General features: G+C 45.4%; 1 protein-coding gene across 1 annotated transcript in view; it reads left to right on the top strand.

The window, feature by feature from the left end:
* The window catches only part of LOC147903782 (tRNA ligase 1-like), a 253182-nt gene that overhangs the window by 50385 nt on the left and 180291 nt on the right, over positions 1-22506 (top strand). The window contains exon 4 of the mRNA XM_087401184.1: positions 20312-20394. Coding sequence (XP_087257310.1) covers positions 20312-20394 — 83 coding nt within the window. The remainder of the gene's footprint in view (positions 1-20311; positions 20395-22506) is intronic.

Raw genomic sequence — 22506 nt, forward strand, 5'->3', positions numbered from 1 at the left:
ATTGAAAGAGACTTAGCATGTTGGTTTGTGTTGAGCATACTAACTGGACATGCTCTCATGCATGTGAGATCAATTTCTTTTTTCTGTGATGCAACGAATGACAAATCTCATGCACTTATGTGAATTGGATATTTATTTGCAATTATAAATATGAGTATATACCAACATATGTACATGCGTAGATATGTACCTGCTTACATGCTCTCTCTCTCTCTCTCTCTCTCTCTCTCTCTCTTTGTCTCTCTCATTGACCTTGGAGCACATTTCACTTTGTATTATGAGGGCAGTTGAGGATGGTGATGCTGTATATGACTACTATTTTGATATGACTATGTAGGACACAGTTTTTCTGCTTTTGTATGGGTGTGGATGCTTGGTTAGTAGCTCCACCCCTTCCGCTGGATTTGTATCAGGTTTTTTCAAACTCATAGACGCATCGGTCTTCCGAAGACTTTAATAAGCTTTCTTTCCTTCTTTCTCTCTCTCTTTGAAATTCATGCTGCAAGGTAAGCACGCTGAATTCACAGAAAAGATCACGAAGGGAGAAGCTGGAATCCTAGAATGGAAAGATGTGGTCAAGAAAGGCACAGCTGCCCCCAAGAAAGAGATTATTTCAGATGAGATAAAAGGAGGAACAGCAAGGCTCTAAATGTTTTGGTTCAAGGTCTCGCAGTGGGAGACGCCCCTATGGCGGATGCATAGGTCTTGTTCACCAAAATGGGTGTGAACCTTATGTGCGAGATAGCTTGGAGTGGGCAAGCCCGAGGCACCTACAAGGCCACTAGTGATGAAGCTTCAGACAGCTATGGACAGGAAGACCCTCATGAGCATGAGGGCGACCTTGAAAGGAACCCGAATTTCCTTGGAGGATGACGTGACTTTCCTACAGAAAAGGAGCACCGGAGGAAGGGTGATACAATCCTTGACTAATCTCTCATTCTTTCCGTAGATTCACAGACGAAATTCACAGGCGCTGGCATCCCGAATATCCTCCTAGCCTATCTCATGGATGGCATGCTCACAAAGATACGTAACTTTATTTCCTTCATGCCTATCCACAAGCCCTCAGTTCCCTAGATGGTTCCCTCTGCCACATGTCATCATTCTAGACCTTTAGCTTGGTACACCATTTACCCTTCTCTTGGGGCACAATTAAAATATTTGCCCCTTGGCATTTTTACACATTTAGGTGCACCTAGGCCTGAGCACTCAGAACCACCTAGTCGATGCCAATACACATACTTCCCTTGGCAATTACTTCCCTTGACCATTTTATTTACGCACATAAAATATTACAAAAGTCGGTCATCTAAGAGAAAATGCCCACCGATCTTTCCGAGGTCATGCTATCTCGGCTAGAGCATAACATTCCTTTCCTCTTCAAGCATCAGCGTCCTCGATGATGAAATCTGAAAATACTCTCCGTAACTGGTATACGGATTCCCAGGTAGCTATCGATAGAGGTAGACCATGCCATGCAACCAACACCATGGGTATCTTTCGATTGCGCACTTGCATTGTTCCTCGGTCTAGGATTCTTGTTGGTTTGCGTCTTGCATTATCCTCTATTTCCTGAAACAAAACAACACCTTCGATTAGTGAGTCACCTGTATGCAAAAATTTCTTTAAACGAGAAACATGAAACACTGGGTGCACCTTACACCTCGGTGGTAATTCTAATTTATAGGCTACATTGCCTATTCTTTTTAGAATTAACCACGGCCCACGATATCGAGGTGATAACTTAGCACATTCTCCTGTAGTCAAAGGCTTAGAGTGCGAAGGAACTCTGAGAAAAACTTTTTCTCCTTCCTTAAATTCTCTAGCGGATTGGTTTTCATCCGCATACGCCTTAGCTCTATCCATAGCTTGGCGGATGTTAGCTCTCGCAAGTGCTAGCATCTCCCGCATCTGAACCACAAAGTTCGCGGCACTAGGCAGTTTCTGAGGTATTCCAACTATAGTTGGATTCGCTGGTCTATAACCATAGTTCAGCTCAAACGGACCGAACCCTGTAGAGGAATGTTTTCTATCATTGTAGGCAAACTCTAACAATGGCAACCACTTGTCCCATGTATGTTGCCTCAATGACACATATGCTCTAAGCATATTCTCTAAAATTTGGTTGATTCTTTCAGTCTGACCATCCGTTTCTGGATGATCCCCACTACTCATTCCCAACTCAATCCTTAGTGTCTCAAATACCGTAGTCCAAAAATGACCGGTAAATTTGACATCTCTGTCTGACACTATGGATTTGGGTAATTCATGCAGACGAAATATATGTCTAATAAACAAATCCGCCACTTGCGGGGCACTAACAGACTCTCTAGTTGGAATGAAGTGAGCCATCTTGTTAAGACGATCAACCACCAGAAGGATAGAATCATATCCATCTTGTGTCATAGGCAATCCTACAATAAAGTCCATGGAAATGCTCTCCCACTTAGTGGTATCTCCAAGGGCTGTAAAAGTCCAGGTGGCTTCACCTGCTCTGTCTTACTTACTTGACACGAAAAACAACGTGTCACATATTCATGAATATGCTTTCACATGGGGTATCATGGCACTGTCGAATTACTCTCTGCCTGAGATCATTCTGATTACATACTACTACCTTGCCATTTCTTTTCAGCATACCATCCCTTATGGCATATCTTGCATAAGTTTGGCCTTTTTGGGATGCCAGGTCATCCTTTTCCCCGGGTTTTAATACATGAGCCTTAGGTCATAGGCTTTGTACGCGAACTTGTCCACCTTTTGAGTTTCTCTAATCTCGGTCATTAGAGCACTCTCTAACACCGTGAAACTCATGTTATGCATAATGCGCGACAATGCATCAGCAACTTTTTTATCCTTTCCTCTTCGGTACCGAATCGTCAAATTAGACTCCTGCATGAGTTCTGCACACCTTGCTTGGCGGCCTCTCAAGTCAGGTTATTTACAAAAATATTTCAGAGTATCATGATCAACATCCACATAAAACTCTGATCCATACAAATAATGTCGCCATGTTTTCAAAGCATGGACAACAGCATACAACTCTAATTCATGAGTTGGCCCATTTCTTTAAGAGGGAGAAAGCTTCTTGCTTTCAAAGGCTATTGGCCTTCCCTCTTGGAGGAGAACTGCTCCTACCGCAATGCCACTTGCATTGGTTTCCAGGAAAATGGTTTCTGGGGATCAACTATTTTTAACACCGGTCCTATGACCACAGCTTGTTTTATGGTGTTAAAACTTTCTTGTTGATTCTGTCCCCATATAAAAGGTACTTTATCTGAGGTCAGATCAGTCAATGGCGATACTATTTCGGAATATCCTTTGATATGCCTTAGATAAAATTGGACAAATTCCAAGAATGATCGCAAAGTGGTCAAACTCTGAGGGATTGGCCAAGTTAGTATCGTAGCCACTTTCTTTGGATCCATTTCTACCTCCTCTGGAGTAATTATGAATCCTAAATATTCAAGTCTAACCATACATAGTATAGTTTTCTTCTTATTTACATAAAGACTGGCTTTTCTCAAAGTACTAAACACTATTCTTAAGTGTTCACGATGCTCAGTAATACTTTTACTGAATAATATCGTCAATAAAATGTACTATAAACTTTCCGATATACGGACGTAGTAAATCGTTCATAAGCATGACAAATGTAGCTGGAGCATTGGTAAGTGCAAAGGGCATTACCAAAAACTCATAATGACTAAACCTGCTTCTGAAAGCGGTTTTATGCACATCCTCGGCTCTAATACAGATCTGATGGTAGCCACACTTAAGATCTATCTTACTGAAAATTACGGCCCCATGTAATGCATCTAGCAAATCATCGATCGGAGCCATCGAATACCTGTGCTTCATAGTGATATTATTCAATGCTCTGTAATCTATACAGAGGCGAAAAGTATCATCTTTCTTCCTCTTTAATATCACTGGCGAAGCAAAAGGTGAAAAACTGGGTTGAATCTGCCGCAGCTTGAGGTATTCTTCTAGTTGTCTTTGCATCTCAGCTTCCTCTGTAAAGCTTAATCTATAGGGAGGTCTATTTACAGGTTCTGCCCCCGGGGATAAGCTCAATTTTATGTTGAACATTCTGCTTTGGAAGTAACCCATAAGGTAACTCATCCCTAAAACAATTAGAGAACTTCTCCGATATCTCTTTAGCCAACTCGGCCATTTCCCCATCTTGGGTAGCCTCAGTGCTAGCCGATGCATTATCAATCGACTCTACCGATGCTATACATAGACAGAGAAACTCTTTTGGAGTCTTCCAAATTTCCATGGGTGAAATCAATGGTCTTCGAGGTAAATCCTTTTCACCTCGCAAAACATATTCTACCCCGTTCATCTTGAACTGGTAAATATGCTTTTTCCAATCAATGGCTGGATTTTTTCAAAAATGCCAAGCCATGCCTAGGGCTATATCTGCGTGAGCAAGCCTGGTCAACTCAAAGTCCAGCTTCTCAACATAGTCCTATATGCGAAGTTCCAACTGGGTAACCCTTTGGTCCCATACTTCAGTTGAACTTCCGTCCGCCATCCTGACCGTATGAGCATAGTCAGATGGACTAGTTTTCAACTTGAGCCTCTTAATAAGCTTCGAGTTAATGGATCCGTGGGAGCGTACACATTGAGAACACCAACTGCTGTGCTCTCAATCTGAAGAATAACATAGCATGCCCTGCTCTCCACTAATGTACCCTCTTGGGTGATATCTGGGGCCCACCTAGCTGAAACTGAGATACAGACTCCTCCCCTCGTACCATCCGCTGGGCTCCAATATGTCCGGCTCTGTCCTCTGAGTAAGGATCTGCATCTGTCAATCCTGTCCTGGGAGAGCTTATGCTCCTGGATAAGCACAATGTCTGGAGGGGACTCTGAGGAAATAAATCGAAGGGAGTCCCTAAGCAGCTACAATCTAGGAACTCCCGATCTACGACCATCTGCATCTGCAATAAATTTGTGGCCGTTCAGTCCTCTCACGTTCCAAGAAATGGACAGCCTAGACATCGGATGGAAGTGAGGGGATGCCAGTGGCGGCGGCACAAATGACTCTTTCTGACGGCGCAATCCAAAGTCGGTCTTTGATCAGGCTCCAGATCTGCCCCAACTCATGTAGAATGGCTCCATCCAAGGGAATAATACTCTGGCGCGAACTGAGGAGCTGAAAGTCAAACCAACCAGCACTCCTGGGCAAATCGAAGTCTCCCTGAACCTCAAAGAACAGAAATAGAAAGGCCCCGCCTCCGAAGCCAGGTTGAAGAGTCCTAGGGCAAGAATGAATTTGCGAGCCGACAATACGGTGAACTGATGAAAACTAAGTCATGCTCAAAAGCTGTCTATTAATCTCGCTGTCAAAAAGCTCAGCTGACGAGCTTTCGCTCCCCCGAGAACGGAAGCTGCCTGCGGAGAAACGAAGAATGTGCCCCTCTCTGGATAGAGTAACAGATCTCAAGTACTCCTCTACCTCCTCTGACCGTCGACAAAATACCGGGAGAAGTTCCAATCTAGTGAGGGAGTCTGTGGAAACCCCTCGAGCAAAAAAGGACCAAAACTCAACGGGCAGATCTCTGTTCACCATCCTAGGGTCAGGTCTAGGAGTTAGAAGAGCTGAAAGAGGCTGAGCCGTCCTAACTCTACACCTGGAATAGGTAAGAGGGAGAGGAAGAATCTGTGACGAGGTGCCTGTACGCAAGGGTGACTGAAAATCTCGCTCAATCTCATCTGCTAGGATCTCCCAACCCTCACGCTTGTCTGGGTACTGAGCGAAATCTGTGACCGCACTCGCAAAAGATCTGGATAAACCAGGAGTGAAAAGCTGCGAGGACGAGGCTGTACTAGGAGGGGTGTCTGAGAGGATGCTCCGCATAGCAACAAAAGAAGGTACTGTGCGACAGGGAAGAGAAAGAGGTCTCGAGGGAACCTCATACAGGCGCATGAGATCTTGGGACGGTCTCTGACTCTGACCTGTGCCATGAAATACCTCTCTCTCACTGGACTGCTGTGAAGAGGCATCCATCACCGTGTCCGCAGCCTGAGCAGTCTCTTGCTGGATAACTGTCTCAGAAACCAATAAATGAACCTCCGGGGTGGAAGTGTCAAGAGTCATCAAATCCTGAGTTACTGTCTCCTGCACAGTGTGAGGCCCTACCTGCGGATGGTCCTCTGCATCTCCCCTTTCCGGGGTCTCCTGCACGTGTGCCTCAACTCCCTGAGCTACCATCTCTTGCACAGTGTCAAGACCTGCCTGTGGATGGTCCTCTGTATCTCCCCTATCCGGGGTCTCCTGCACATGTGCCTCAACTCTCTGCGAACTGTGAGCTCGTACCTGGGGCTGCTCGAACTGCTGACTCTCCCTCTGTCTCCGTCTCCTCCGAGCTCTCCGTGAGAGCTGTTCCGCTGGAGGCACCTCCAAGTCCTCTGAGTTCACTGGAGGCTCCCCCAAAAAAGTCTCCTCTCGCTCTGCTGAATGAGTCGAAGCAGGCTCAGAGACCCCTAGGGGCTGCTCATACTGCTGACTCTCCCTCTGTCTTCGTCTCCTCCGAGCTCTCCGTGAGATCTGTTCCGCTGGAGGCACCTCCAAGTCCTCTGAGTTCACTGGAGGCTCCCCCAGAGGAATCTCCTCGCTCTGCTAAATGAGTCGAAGCAGGCTCAGAGACCCCTGGAGGCTGTGCTGTAGGTTTTGGGTTACTCGGAGGATGAGATGTATCCGGAGTCTCAGATCGATGCCGATGACTGGGGCAATCCCTAATAAAGTCCCTAATAAAGTGACACCTCTTCCGATAGAAAAGACACTGATCAGGAAGACCCTCATACAAAACCCTCTGCTGCATCTGGACCCCATCTCCAGTGGAGTACGAAATCAAAGTAGGCAAAGGTCGAGGAGGGGGGAAATCTGAAATGAGTCTAACCCTCGTAACACCTGTACCAGTAAGTGACTGAGCATAGGAAGGTCTAGCACCTGAAGGGATGAGTGTATCTGCCACACTAGCCATATGCTCCACAGCTCTGCGACAAGAGCTAACCTCATCAGGAAGTCCAGGGAAAAGGATCCAAAAGGAGACCTGTCACGGTCCAGGGGAAGTAGAACTGAAGTGCTTCCGCCAAGGCCACAAATGGATGACTCTGCTCTGAAACTGAAGCGGTGAGCTCATAAGTACTCTTTGAGCCTGCTCTGCAGACTGAAGGCCAAAAGAAAAGTACCCTCTGCCAAGCAATCGGAAAACCGTAACTGAGACACCCAAAGAGGCCATGCTGGTGTACACCCAATCATGTAACTGCTGGCCTCTACTGGGTAGAAAGCCAATGATGTGAGTCGAACGAAAACCCTCCTCTGCTACCTCAATCATCTGCACAATGTCGGGAGGAAAAGAAACTGAGACTTCAATCTCCTCAGGTTTGGCGACGGGAGTGGCATTAGTGTCCTCCATTGTCTCAGCTTACGCTGTCTTGAGGGGAGGAGCTACCTCTGCTGGAAATACCCACCAAGAACTCACAGCCAACCACCAATAAATCCCAAAAAAGAAAACTGTGTAAAGAAATCTCCGAACTTCAGCCTGCGTGGGATGCAAACAGGTTGCTCAGTGCTGAAGCAGACAGCTCCGCCAATGCCTGGAAACAGCTCAGGATAACAGCTCCCCGGAACACGAGGCGAACCGTCCTGGAGAGGGCCCTGAAACTGTCTAACCTGAAGCAAGGGAGGGGGGCAACCTGAAGGGGCGACCTGGGCTGGGCATTGCTAAGAGACCTGGCCTGCACGACCGGTTTGCAGGCGACTTGGGTGCCAAGGGGCCTGCGCGGCCGAGGCAGCAGATCGCAGGGCCAAGGGGCTGCGCGGCGACCTGTGAGCTGGATGCTGCCAAGGGCCTGCGCAGCGACCAGCAAACTGGGCGCAGGGCCAAGGGGCCTGCGCGGCCAAGTACCTGAGAGCTGGGTGCAAGGCCAAGGAGCGAGGTGGCGAGGTGCTGCAAGGGGGGCCTGCACGGCCACGTTACCTAGGGAGAGGGGCTGGGTGAAGGCGATGGGTAGTGGTGGGCAGCAACAGCAGACGGGGAGCTCCTCGCTTTCACGAAAATGCTTACGTGTCGTGTCTTAACGTGTCTTACAACCATGATAGATAGGAGCACATTGAGCATGTGAAGCAGGTGCTGGAAATGCTGAGGATGCATCAGCTTTATGCAGAAGCCAGCAAAATGCATTTTTATGGCAAAGGAGGTTGATTACCTTGGGCATATTGTCTGTAGACGTGGCATTCAGGTGGATCCCGCAAAGCTGAAATGCATCAAAGATTGGCCACAACCACAAACTCCCACCCAGTTGAGAGGATTTTTAGGTCTTGCTTCCTTCTACAGGCGCTTTATTCGCAAATTTGCGAAGAGAGCACCTCCTCTTATTGATCTCTTGAAGAAGGATGACTTTCGGTGGTCAAAGGAAGCACAACGCAGCTTGAAATTTGCTCTCACTCATGCACTTGTCTTGGTATGCCCTGATTTTTGCATGCTATCATTATGGAGGCAAATGCGAGTGGCAAAGGTTGGGGGTCTGTTCAGCAGGAAGTTTGATGCCAAAGAACTCAATTACCATGTTTATGATCAGGAGATGCTGGCTATCTTGCATGCTTTCAAGAAATGGCACCATTATCTCTATGGAAGTAAAATTAAGGTGAAAATATACACTTAGATTCTTCCTCACCCAGCCAAATATGTCATATAAGCAGAAGAAGTGGTTGGCTGCAGTCCAATCCTATGATTTTGACACTGAGTATAGAAAAGGGCATTACAATATGGTTGCAGATGCCTTGTCCAGGATGTGGGCTTGCAATTTGTCTGCTATCTCTACCATATATCAGGAGTGGATTCATGGCATTCAGGAAGAGTATATGCAGAATTGTAAGGCAGCTCCCATATTTTCAGATTTGTAGAGGCCTTCTAGTCAGGGTCATCCGAATTTCAAATTGCATAATGGGCTGTTGTGGTGCCAAGACAGGATCTATTTAGTGCAAGACTCAAAATACCGCCAGTTGGTTTTGCAAGAAATGTACTCTCTCCCATGGCTGTGTAGGGTCATTGAATGAAAAGAGAGTGCAAGGTACAAAGAGTCGAAGAGTCACAATCGTGACGTCAATCTTGAATAGTGAAAAAGGAGGAGTACAAGGTACAAGTACCTAGACCTAGGACTAAGTGTCCTAGGTGTCACATAGGACTAAGTGTCCTATGTGGCCTAAAAGGCACTAACACTACAAGTGCTTATATTTATGCCTACAAGGCACATACCATGGCCTATAGGGCATCACTAGAACCACCAGGAGATGGCCTACAAACCCCCCTGCATGGGATGGGCTGAAGTACTTTGGAAACGTCTTAGAATACCTAGTATTTTCTGGTCATGGTGGCACATGTTCATCCAAAAGGATATAGCCACCTATGAATGTATAAGGGATGTCAGATCATGTAACAAAGGGAACCAAGTGTAAAGCCTTCGAACTTGGGACGAGGAAGTGCCTTTGTAAACATATCTGCTATGTTGTCCTCTGTGGGAAGATAGGACAACTCTATGTCTCCTGCTGATAACCGCTCCCGAACATAATGATAATGAACTTCAATATGCTTGGTACGCGCATGAAACACTGGGTTACGCACAATGGCCAAAGCACTCTGGTTGTCAGTGTAGACCATAGTGGAGGATGTCTAGCGACTATGTCTCATTGATTTATAACAGTGGAACTCGGCAAGTCTGGAGCTGGTGACAACTGATACGGTAACAATATTCCACAAATGCTTTGCAACAAGAATATGTTTCATGAGATAAGACCACATTGGATAGTTGGTGCCATCCAACTTATCATCTTCACGAAGAACACCAAATAGATCCTGATTGTTCCCAGCCATAGCAAATGTGATACCCTGAAAGAGACCTGAAAACCCAAAAGCCTCAAGGCTGGCTGTCCAAAAATGACAGCAAATATCTGCAAATTTCCGACCCAAATCAAAAGGCAAATGCAGATCTGACCCAAATGTGACTGTGGCAGGCAATGTTCACTGCAAAAACAGCAAATCTAGCAAAAGCCCCAAATTTATTGAGGGCAAATAGGCCAAAAAGAGGGCAAATGCAGAAAAGCCCCAAATTTTGCTGAAATTTTGCAAATGTGACCCAATGTATTCGAATTTGACTCAATGTTTTGCAGAAAAGACTCAATGTCTGAAAATCTGACTCAATGTCCTGCAAATGTGACTCAATGTTCTCCAATCTGACCCAATGTGTTGCAATCAAACAATAAATTGCAGATCAAATCCCAAAAGAAATAGCCTCAAGGCTTGCAACTGCAAAATTAGGAGTTGCTGTCCACAAATTGATTGCAAAATTGCACATGTCCCAAAGTATGGACCTCAAAATGTAGGCTTTCCAAGCTGTTGAAATGGCTTGAGATGATTTCAAACAGTAGAAGGAAGATAAGGATAACAAAAATCCTCAAGAGCCCCAAATTTTGAGAAGGTCTTGAATATAGCTTTCACATGTGCCAAACCTGTACGGTGCAGGTACGGAGTGCAATGTACGGAAGCAAGAACGTTGTTGTACGGATACAAGTACATTGTACGGAATAGTGAGTAGCGCAGTACGGAGTCCAATGTACGGCACCTGTACAATGTACAGAGATTGTACGAAGCATGTACGTCTGCTGTATGGAAGCTTGGTGTACGGAGTCACAAGTACGGCTGTACTGATCCAGGTACGAGGCAAGTGACTGTACGGCGGCACATTTATGGAGCACGACGTACGCGCTATACGGAAGGTGCACGACGACAGTACGGAGCAGGTACGGGATGTTCCGTACAGCGGGTGTCCAATGTACGGACGTCTGTTGTAGATTGTACGATGCAAGTGAGTACGGAAGCAGCGGGTGGAGGACGTACAGATTTTGACGCAGGATCTTTACGGATGTTCGTACAGTCGTACGGACTGTACGGATGAAGGGATAGGGAGCAGATGCAAATCCGGGGGTAGGAGACGAGTTGAACGTGGCTCTGATACCAGTGTAGGATCGTTGAATGAAAAGAGAGTGCAAGGTACAAAGAGTTGAAGAGTCATAGCCGTCACGTCAATCTTGAATAGTGAAAAAGGAGTACAAGGTACAAGTACCTAGACCTAGGACTAAGTGTCCTAGGTGTCACATAGGACTAAGTGTCCTATGTGGCCTAAAAGGCAGTAACACTACAAGAGCTTATATTTATGCCTACAAGGCACATACCATGGCCTATAGGGCATCACTAAACCTCCAGGAGATGGCCTACAGGCTGGACATGCGGGTATCACTAAAACATATGAAAGAATCAAGCAAAGCTTTACCTAGGAAGGCATGTGGAGAGATGTGGTTAAATATGTGGCTGAATGCTTGCCTTGCCAACAGAATAAAGTGGAAAGAAAATTACCCGCAGGTCTCTTGTAGCCATTACCCATTCCAGAGGGCAAATGGACGCACATAGCAATGGATTTCATCACAGGATTGCCTTCTACAGAAAGGGGATGGGGCAACATAATAAAGTGGAAAGCAAATTACCTGCAGGTCTCTTGCAGCCATTACCCATTCCAGAGGGCAAATGGACGCACATAGCAATGGATTTCATCACAAGATTGCCTTCTACAGAAAGGGGATGGGACAGCATCTTTGTTGTGGTCGATAGAATGACAAAACAGGCCCATTTCATACCCACCAAGACCCTTTATTCAGCATCACAGGTTGCTTGGCTTTTCATTGAGCATGTCTTTAAGCATCATGGTTTCCCTTAGGAAATTGTCAGTGACAGAGATGCAAAATTTATGGGTCACATTTGGCAGGAGATATTTTCAGCAGTGGGTACTTTACTCACACCTAGCACTGCTTACCATCTTGAGACTGATGGACAGTCGGAAAGGGTGCACAAATGGGTGGAGGAATATTTGAGGCACTTTTGTGATGATACTTAGAAGTCTTGGAATAAATGGTTGGCAGTTGCTGAATTCTGCTACAACAGTACCAAGCATCTCTTCATTGGCATGAGCCCGTTTGAGGCAATGTACGGATGCAAGGTCGGGATGCCTTCTTCAATTGCTGGCATGGCTGTGAAAAATCAGCAAGCATGGAATGACTTGGAGAGGTGGCATATTAGTTGGAGCTACCCAGGACCTCGAAGATCCATGATGTTTTCCATGTGTCTTTGCTGAAACCACATGTGGGACAATATGTTCATATTCTTCCTGAGTTGCCACCTATGGATGAGGAGGGCCACATCCTCTATGTTTCAGAGCACATCATGGGTTTCAGACCATGTGCTCTGCAACAAGGTCTATATAGAGTATCTTATCAAGTGGCGGGGACTCCCTGAGGGTGAAAATTCATGGCAGCCAGAAAGCATTGTCCAGCACCACCCTTATCTCCTATCGGGCTGATTAGTAGTTGCTGTTTGCTGCACTCTTCTTGGACTGCCATGCTGTGAAATTTTGAGGGCAAAATTCAATGGGAAGGGATGGCTGTAATGAAGGGGAAAAAAGGGGCAATTTAGAGGACCTTTTTGATGTGACATCTAATCCTATCTACTCCCATCTCCTTCCTCCTACGTGTTGCCTACACTCTCTCTCCTACATGATTGGACATGTCATGTCCAAGATTTATGCATCAGTGCTTGATTCCGAGGGCAGCCAAGTTGCGGAGTGTCGAGGGTAGTAGGACACAGGGTTCCGGCCTGATCATGGAACCATGGATCATATTCTCATGCTCAGATGTATCATCGAGGAGGCGAGGGCACGGAAGTAGAGGGTTTACTATTGCTTTGTGGATTTTCGCAAAGCATTTGATACGGTTCCGAGAGCCTGCCTCATCCGGCGTCTATAGGATTTGGGTTATGACCATGAGATCATTTGGGCTGTCATGACACTTTATGAGAGAGCCTTAGACAGAGTCCGGGCAGGATGTGGGTGGACAAACGAGATCATGATCACTATTGGGGTCAAACAAGGGTGTCCTTTATCACCTACCCTGTTTGGCCTCTACATAGACAAGCTCGAGACAGTGATGCAGACACAAGGGGGATGGATGTTCTCTTGCTGGCACGTTGATCCGGATATTGCTGTACGCAAATGATGTGGCTCTTTTGTCTTTCTCAGCAGAGGGGCTCTAGGGATACCTTGACGCATTACAGTTCTTTTGTGAGTCCCATGACTTAAAGGTCAACCTGGGTAAAACCAAGGTTATGATCTTCAACACATCTCGAGTCGTCATGCGATAGGAGCAATTCACGCTTGATGGGTCACGTTTCATCATACACGTATCTTAGGGTTGTCTTCTCCAGACCCATCTTTACTATGAGACCCATGATGCATACCTGCTTGAGTAGAGGATACGCTTCATTAGCCAGACTAGAGAGGCAGTGCTTCCGCTTGCACTTTCAGGATCCATGGACCAAGGGGTTGCTTTTTGACTCCTTGGTCTGCCCAGCGAGGATGTATGGCAGCCCTTGGTGGGGGCCAGACTTGTCGGATATAGAGTGGGAGCGGCTACAGGTTCTCATGCTATCACGGATGATCCGTGGTAAGCCATCCGTTCCTTACCAGATCATTCATGATGAGTTTGGGTCATCCCCATTACAGCTAGATGCTGCATTTCAGGTCATCACGTATTTGTACCGAGTCCAGGGGTATGGGGATTACACTTCTGGACACAGCAGGCTACCATGGTTAGCATTGTCCTCCTCTATGGCTCTCTCAGCAGGAGGGGACTAGAGATGCTGGTATGCATGCACAGAGAGATGGTTTGAATGACTAAGGTTCCACATGGATAGACTCCATCCCTTCCAGTACAGTATGGACGCTCTGTTTTCTCTCCTCCGGTCACACGAGGTCAACCAAGTCATTCGCGATGATCTCTTACAGCTACACACATTCCAGACCTGGTTGGGATCGAGCGAGCTTCTAGTGAAGGTACAAAAGGATTGGTGAAAGATGTACTCTATGTTTCAAAGCTTAGGAAGAACCTCTTATCAATTGATCAAATGATGAAACATAACTATCGAGTCATCTTTGATGGATATGAATGCACAATCAGAGACAAATCTAGAGGATATCAGTTAGTAGGAAAAGCAGTGAAGCTTGTTCAAAATGCTAGCTTCAGTACTGGATTTGCATGCCATCTCAACTCAACCACAACAGATGCGACTTTCTGCAATATGGCACAAGAGATATGGACATGTCAATTTCAAAAGCTTAGAAATCAAAATATGGCAATTGGAATTCCTAAGCTTCAATTTCTTGGAAAAGTTTGCAACATATGCTTCTTTGTTAAACAAAAGCAAGCCAATTTCGGAAGAAGCACCTCTCAAGCATGAGGTATTCTTGATTTGATACATATAGATGTATGGGGTTATGCCTAGACCCGTAGCATCAATGGTTCACTTTACTACTTGACTTTCATTCCTCAGCTTCTACAGGGATCAATGCTTGCATATCATAGAGGAGGGGCTCATTGACCCACCAGGATTCATGCAGATCCACTTACCCCACTCACTGAGGGTCTCTATTGGCCAGTTTCCGGTCTCTTCACATAGACTTCGCATCGAGAGCGGCAGAGCAGAGGACCTACTCATGGAGAGGCGCATATGCATATTGTGTGACATAGCCTCTTAGAGATAGCTCGAGGGTTTTGTCCCGATTCCTCTCCTATCCATACCAAAGCCGAGACAACTCTCAAAGCTCCATCACTGAGTTTTTCTTGCCAAATCACAAGGACCTCCATGGGGCGAGACCTCCATATGATCGTGACCCAGAGCCAGCGACTCGATAGCTCAGAGAGAGCGTTGACGCGCATATTACACTTGGGGATATCCCCTCCCTGTTCAGAGTCGAAGCCCGGCCGACAGGGGTTACTGTAGCCCTTGTTAGATGCAGAGTTATGACCAAGAGATGTCATAGGGGCGCACCTATGAGCGGCCGGCAACACTCTATTACCGCGTTCATGCCTCCACTGCCTCATCCACCCTGATGTCCTGATGATGATGATGATGATGTTGAGATTGATATGTAGTCGACCACTGACATGACTATGTTATACTTATTACTACCATTTTGTATTTTTTCTATTCTGCATTGGCGTGGATGCTTGTTTAGTAGGTCCACCTTCATAGCTTGTACATGCCCAGTGATCTGCCATCCTCATCTAGTATGCAATCATTCCACATGACGGGCTGCTTGTCAATTTCTTCACGAGAGGAGGGTGGAACTCTCCGAAGAGTACTTCTGAAGCTGTCCCAAGCGTTCAAAATGGCAGCCATGAGAGGGGAAGTAGGAGATTTGAGGCGAGCTGACGTAAAGATCCATCTAGTGCTGTCCATCCAATCTCCCTCCTGAGAAGGTGTGCATGTCTGTATACTGCGTAAGAAAAAATCCTTCCAAGGCTCCTGACCAGGCATCAAACGTCTGACCACCATCCTGCAGAGCAAGGCCCTACACTGCAAGTCTGGATCAATAATATTGAGGCCCCCTTTCTCAGTGGGTAGAAGAAGAGTCTCCCAAGCCACACTGGCTATCACATCTGAAGTGCTGTCTAATCCACTCTACAAAAAATTCTTGATAGGTCTCTTGAGCTGAGTGATACTGCTTGTGGATCGGCACCAACAAGAGCAAACAAACCAGGCTGTAGCCAACAGTACCTGGTTTACAACCACCACTTTGGATGCAAGGTCAAGTCTGGCCGAACTCCAAGATAGGAGTTTCCTCTTGATGCTCTCCAACACGGGAGCAAACTGTTGTGCTAGAGAAATGCCCACCCCAACCTAGCATCCAAGATACCTGACGGAGACACCCCTCTGAATCCAAGTAAAGCCAATATCAGCATCCCAATCTCGAGTGTCCTCATCACTAATCCAAAAACCATTGGATTTGTTCCAGTTAATGTGAGTCCCTGTTGCAATGCAAAATAAATCCAACGCTGTCCTAAAAGAGGTGAGTATTTGTGAAGTGGCATCCAAAAAAATAGCCGTCATCTGCCAGCTCGCTGTCCAGCAACTCCTCTTTCTGTCTCAACAGAAGTCTCAGCCCAAAAATATGAGTTTGAGCTCTAATATATAGGCTCATAGCTTCAGCCACAAATAATATATAGGCTCTTCAGCCAACCTGGCATCCAAGATCCCTGACGGAGACACCCCTCTAATCCACAAATCTGAAAATCCAAAGTGAAGAAGGGTTCCCTCTAGAAAACCCCAATCTACCGTGTCATATGCTTTTTCGAAATCCAGGAGTAGAATTACCTGTTTATGGCCGTCATGCATAGCCCACTTAGAAGCCTCCCAAAATGATTGTACTTCATCCAAAGGCCTGTGAGGCCTCGCGAAGATGTAACTCTCTCTCTCTCTCTCTCTCTCTCCCCCCCCCCCCCTAAACCCACAGCGCATATTGGGCGGAAACGGAGAAAACATAGGATGTTGATGGAATTCTATGGACGTCTTTGACGGAATTGTGGATTTCGTCAAGTTTCAAGGCTGATATATTTGTCAAAAAAACAAAAAACGATAAGGTACTTAATCCTTCCACTTTCCGTCATTTCTTCATTTTTTGGTTGCATACAGGATGCCTACCAGCCGAAGGTGTTCGAGGATGCTTTAACACCTCTCCTTTCTCCATGGCGATGAAACAAGGCTGCACTGTGTGCAGGAATGCCGTGGTATTATGCTTGATGGGTTTGAAACAAAAGCAAGATGTGCAGGCTTCTAACATCAAAGCACCTGAGTTGGAATTCGAGAAAACTAGGTAAGAGCTCATGAAGGGAGGGGGTGGAACCTAGGACAACCACATCGGATGCCTTGCTGAAGGAGAACACAGATCTCTAAAAGAGCCTAGAAGAGGTGAAGAGTGCCAAGGGTAAAGTGATAGAGAATTGCAAGGAAATAAAAGCCAAGGTGAATGCCAAATTGGGAGCATATGCAAAAAAGATGCCAAAATATGGTTAGAGATAGTGTGTATGAACCCTAGAGGATCATTAAGGAGACTTTTGAGGAGCAAACAAGAAGATGGAATCAAACTCTCGATCTCAAGCTGGTTGGGATTAAGATAAGTCCAGCCCTTTGGATGCAACAAAAAGCTTGATGCATGAGTAGATTGGGGTTGAAAAATATAAATCGAGAATGCATGGAGGGTGGGGAAAGATGCCACAAGGGAAGACCTCTTATCATTAAGTTTAAGGATGCATCAGAGACACATGGTGTCTTGGCCAAGTGAGCATAGAACAGAAGGTCTCAAGATGGTGATGGAGGTCAGGGAGAAGAGAAAATGGGCTTTCTACAGAGATGGTAGGGTTATGCAGCCTTTGGGACCATCAATACTTTGTCTCTTATGGGAATGGGACCCTATGGTCCTCACTAGGCAACTTTGCCAAGACTTTTTGAGAGAAAGATCTTGTAGTGTAAATTGAGACACACCAGATCCTTGAGTAGTCCATATATCAATTGGAGACCCGTAGAGACGGGAGTTTGCGAGGATTGGGAGGAGTGGCAATGCTTTTTTTGCACATACTTGTATATTCGGGCATGCTTTTTCCCCCCATAGACATATGGCTATGCCTGGACCACCTTAAGGAGGAGGTGGATCTCACTATTCTTGGCACTATGAGGACATTTAGAGGCACATGCAGCACGAAGAGGTTCTACTCAGTGGGGACTTAATGCCAGGACTAGGGATACACAGACAAAGATTTTAGATTTTCGGGTGATGCCTTAGCACTGCAAGATCCTCTCCATTGGAGAGTGTAGATGCAAGTCAAAGGGCACACACATTGGATCCGCGGTCATGTAGTATGGAAGTTATTTGCTTGACATGTGTACCACTCATAAGCTGCTCATATATAATGGGCTATAGAGGCGGCTAGGGTCAGAGAGATACACGTGCTGCTTAGACAGTGTGGTGGACTGTCACCATTTGGTTTTTCTCTCAAGAAATAAAGTACAATCTTTATTAGAATCGACTTTGGTCAAAGAACGTTGACTTTGGTTAACTAAGAATAAGTTTTTATTGTTTTAATTTTGCTTTGCATTGGTAAAAAAGAACTGTGGGGACACCCACAAGGGACTAGGCTTAGTCCAAGAACTAGGAATGCATGCATTGCGCTAACCTTTAATGGGTTAAAGTGTTGGTGTTTGTGTAGGACTTGGAAGAGTGCCAAAAGGCAAAAAAATGATTGAGCAATTGGCAAAAAGTGGGTCCTACAAGGAAAAAAGCACCAAGAAAGATGACGCCATTAAAGAAGGCCCCACAGGATTCTAAAAAGGATCCAAAAGCTGCCCAAAAGCGCCCAAAAGCAAGAAAGCTCAGTCTAGTTTTAGAAAAGCAGGTCTAGCTTTTAGCTAGGCCAAGTCTGTAAAAGAAGGGGCCCTGAGCTCCTAGATTCATTCAAGAGTTGTACTCAGCTTCATGCTCTTCTCAGAGACAGTTGTACAAAGTTTATTTCTATTGCAATAAAGACCTTCAGGGGGGACCACCCCTTATTTCTGGGCCCTAGTGCTGTGTACCGTCTTCTTCTCTCTCTCTCCTAGATGCCTTCTCTTGTTGTGAATCACTTTCCCTTGTCTCTCCACGCCTTGCCCACTAAGATGCGATTGATTCCAACGCGGGAACCCTTTCCAGTTTGCACGTGTGAGCTTCCCATTCGAGAGAGAGCTCGCTGCGATTAGGGTTGTCAGCCCTCGTGTGTTCCAGGCCTGCTACTAGACCTAATTCCGATTTGTTGCAGAAGGCTTGTATCTGCAGTGATTCGATCCCGGGCTGCCAGATTGGATTCTAGACAGCCTACCAGAGCTCCTAGTTGCTGTGATTTTCTTTCCAAAGGTGGTTTTGTTGTGCCTGGAGTCGATCTCATGGACTATGTCATGGGATATCCTTTCTTCATTTGACAGATTTCTGACCTTATAGTGCACTCCCCTATGCCATAGGAAGAGCACTCCCACATATCCTTTGATATGGCACTCCATCAATGTATACATGACACACATGGAACTAGCCCCTCCACATACCCCTAGTATGACTTTGTAGGGGTATGACTTTGATCACTTCCTAGACCACATCTATGGTAGTTCTCTCGCCTCTCTCCTAGAGCACATAGATGACGAGCTAGATATTGATGTTGAAGCCCTCTTCCTCACAACTTCCCTTCATGTAGCAACCCAACTCTCCTTACCCTACTCAATTAGAAACATAGGAAAGCCATCCAAAGGATTTGTGCTCCAGAATAGTTGGTATGATGACAAGTGAGAAGCGCTTAGGCAACAAGGACTCCCAAACAAAGATTGGATGGAAAAAGAGTATAGACGTCTAGTGCAGTGCAAGAAATGACAATTTCGTATCTGTCACAAACAGAAGCTCTAGATTATCCTATGGGGTAGTAACTCCAAAGGAAAGGAGATCACCATGCACAACTAGGACTCTAATTTTGGAAAGCCTATGCAGATATGATATATGACATTCCTAACCAACACAAGCCGGCTTGGAAGACATACACCACTCCACCACTTCCACACTTTTCACCACAGCTTTCTTGAAAGGGGCCATTAAGAAGCTTCAAAATGGCAAGGCCAAGGATTAGGAGGATCTTTAAGCGGAATACCTGGGTGATCAGCTTAAGGCCTCATCCCACAGCTCCAAATTGAGGCAGGGCATGTGATTGCAACCACTTGACATCGTAGAGACATGAGGCTGTACACACTTTGTGATACACTTGAGGTGGAGATGGAGGAGCATGTCATCATGTGCTGTCCCGAATACTATAAGATTTGGGGGAGGTATATTTTGACATTGTCATCCATGGATACACAGATAATGGCAGTGTCATTACTACCTAGACTAGAGCTGTGCCACACTCTTTGTATATGAGGTCAAACAACCCATGTCTCGACTCACGATGCCCATCATGGGACACCGTCCTAGACAATAGGAGATCAGAGATGACTTCTTATCGGTTAGGAGGTGTCTGGGGCACATAAGGATGAGACCATGGTTTTCAGGCATGCAGGAGATTGGATACAAGACCAACAAGCACCCGCATCATTGGGGCACCATCATTGTAACATCTTGGTGAGGCTGCAATATGTTTAACATATTGGTATATGACGTGCTCCTAGCTAAGACTTCTCATCCATTTTTCATAAGAATATGTGGCTGTCTCTTTCTGTTGCTAGTTTGAGCTGATTGACATGTCAAATTTACAGCTTCTGTTCCCAGCAGTGTTGGCTATTGTATTGTCTTGGATGAATGTACTTCTTGTGCTCACTTAATTAATACTAATTTTAGGTTTTATTATCAGGTTTCTTTGAAGCATTCAGGATCTCTTTTTATGTATGCTGGTGATCATGGTGGAGCCTTTGCAAAGAACAGTTTCGGAAACTTGTAAGTATCTGCAACAAACATTAGCATCAGAGATTGTGAGGTATCTGCAAGAAACAGTTTTGGAAACTTGTAAGTATGTGCAAGAAACATGAGCATCAGAGATTGTGAGGTATCTGCAAAGAACAGTTTCGGAAACTTGTAAGTATCTGCAAGAAACATTAGCATCAGAGATTGTGAGGTATATTCATTGCATCATTTTCCTTATTCTCAAAAAAGATTGTATTTAGTTTATGTGTTCTTTTGTTTTGGATGTATCCTCAGGTTGCTTCCAGATCTCCATTATTCTTTTGCAGTGCTTGTACCATTGATTACATTTAAACAAGTCTCACATTTTGCAACTACTGTGTCTTTGCTTAGGTGCCCTTGTTTTGTTTGCGTTTTTGTGTTTGTTGCCTTTTTTCCATCTCGAAAAAGGTTGTGTATAGTTTATGTGCTCTTGTTTTTTGAATGAATCCTTAGGTTGCTTCTAGATCTCCATTTGTCTTTTCCAGTGCTCCTACTGAAACACATTTAAATCAGTCTCACATTTTGCAATTCTGTGGTGTCTTTGCTTAAGTGTCTATGTTTTCTTTTGTGTTTTTGAGGTTGTTGCGTATATTGTTGTTGGAGCAGGCTGAAGGTTGCACATTGTTGTTTCTCTTTACTAGTGCTTTAGGCAAGTGAGGCATACGGGGACTTCCTCATGGAAAACTCCTCTTCCAGATATGTATCCAAAAAAGGCTATAGCCTTTAAAAACATATGGTGTGGTAGTGTTGTAAGGACAATGCCCATTGAGTCAGAGATAAGGGCAGTTAGAGATGATGACAAACAAGGGTAACAGCACTCAGTGCTAGCACCCAGCAATCATTTTTGTTCTGAAGGCAGGGTTTCTGGGGTTGACTTTCTAAGTATCTCTATCAATTGTCTTTGGTTTGATGAGGCAAAGGTTAGTTTCTATTATTCCAACATGATGGTACCTGCCGAGGTGTCATTTGAATGTATTATAATTTTATGTTTTCCCACAGGACCCTTAAGTCTTTATATCTTCATAAAGTATGCTAAGGAAACTCCAGCATTCAGTCTTATATTGCAATGAATGCAAACATTACTGGAAATTTCTTTGATGTCCATCCCTTTTAGTTCAGTAATGATAGGATGAAATCTTCTTTTGCAGATGGTGTAACGTAGTCAGGTGGACAAAGGGCTCAGATAATGGAGCAGGGAGAACTGGTGCTGTGGGGCCAATTTATCCTAGGACCCACTAGTAATGTTATTAGCATGCTTATCATGGTTCTATGATGGTTCAAGAGATCTCTTAAACATGTGGTCAGCTCAATTATTCTAGACCTGTGAACCATGGGACATTAATATGGAAAAGATTTACCGCTGCCACTTTTGAATGAGAGGATGCTTTGGACAATGAATTTTCTCCCTTGTGTATGATTAAATGAAAGAAACAAAGAAAGTTGTTAAAAGTCTTTGAAAGACCGAAGGGTCTATGAGACTGAAAGAGCCTGATACAATAAGCTCAAAGGGTGGAGCCTCGAAGCGGGCATCCACACCTAAGACGAATACAACATAGACATAATCATAAAGACACCATCAAAAAGAAAATCTTTGAGCCCATAGAGAAGATGGAAGCTATGATGTGGCAGCACTGTGATGATCATCTGGAGGCTGGCGGAGGGGTAAAGCCTAAGAGGGAGCCAGCGATGCAAAGGCTGCGGTGGAACAAAGCTTGTGATAGAGTGTTGGCGGCTGTCGATATGTTTAGTTTGCTGTGGTCTCCTAGCTATGGCCCTGCATTGGAGTGCCATTGCCACCCCTATCAGCCGTGCCTCTGATTTAGCTTTCGTTCTTGGATCTGTCGTCAGGCCCTGAGGCCTGCTGCTCCATGGTGTCTCGTTGGGAAAATCAGCGATCATGCGTTGAGTGGAGTTTGGTTGTACACCCTGATCTTGCCTACATGTCTTGAGCAAATGCTCCTTGTGTCTGGATGGCCGTTGTTAGACAAAGGGAGCCCAGAATGAGTGATGGAAGAGCAAAAACGAGCTGCTGTATTGAAAATGCTGCTACACTAAGTGTGCAGAACAAAACCCTAGGGCTAACTGCCCTAACTAGACTAAGTGTCC

This window comes from Dipteris shenzhenensis, chromosome 3, assembly GCF_047967505.1.
Source record: "Dipteris shenzhenensis isolate YYH24624 ecotype China chromosome 3, Dip_SZ_1.0, whole genome shotgun sequence".
Lineage (NCBI taxonomy): Eukaryota > Viridiplantae > Streptophyta > Polypodiopsida > Gleicheniales > Dipteridaceae > Dipteris > Dipteris shenzhenensis.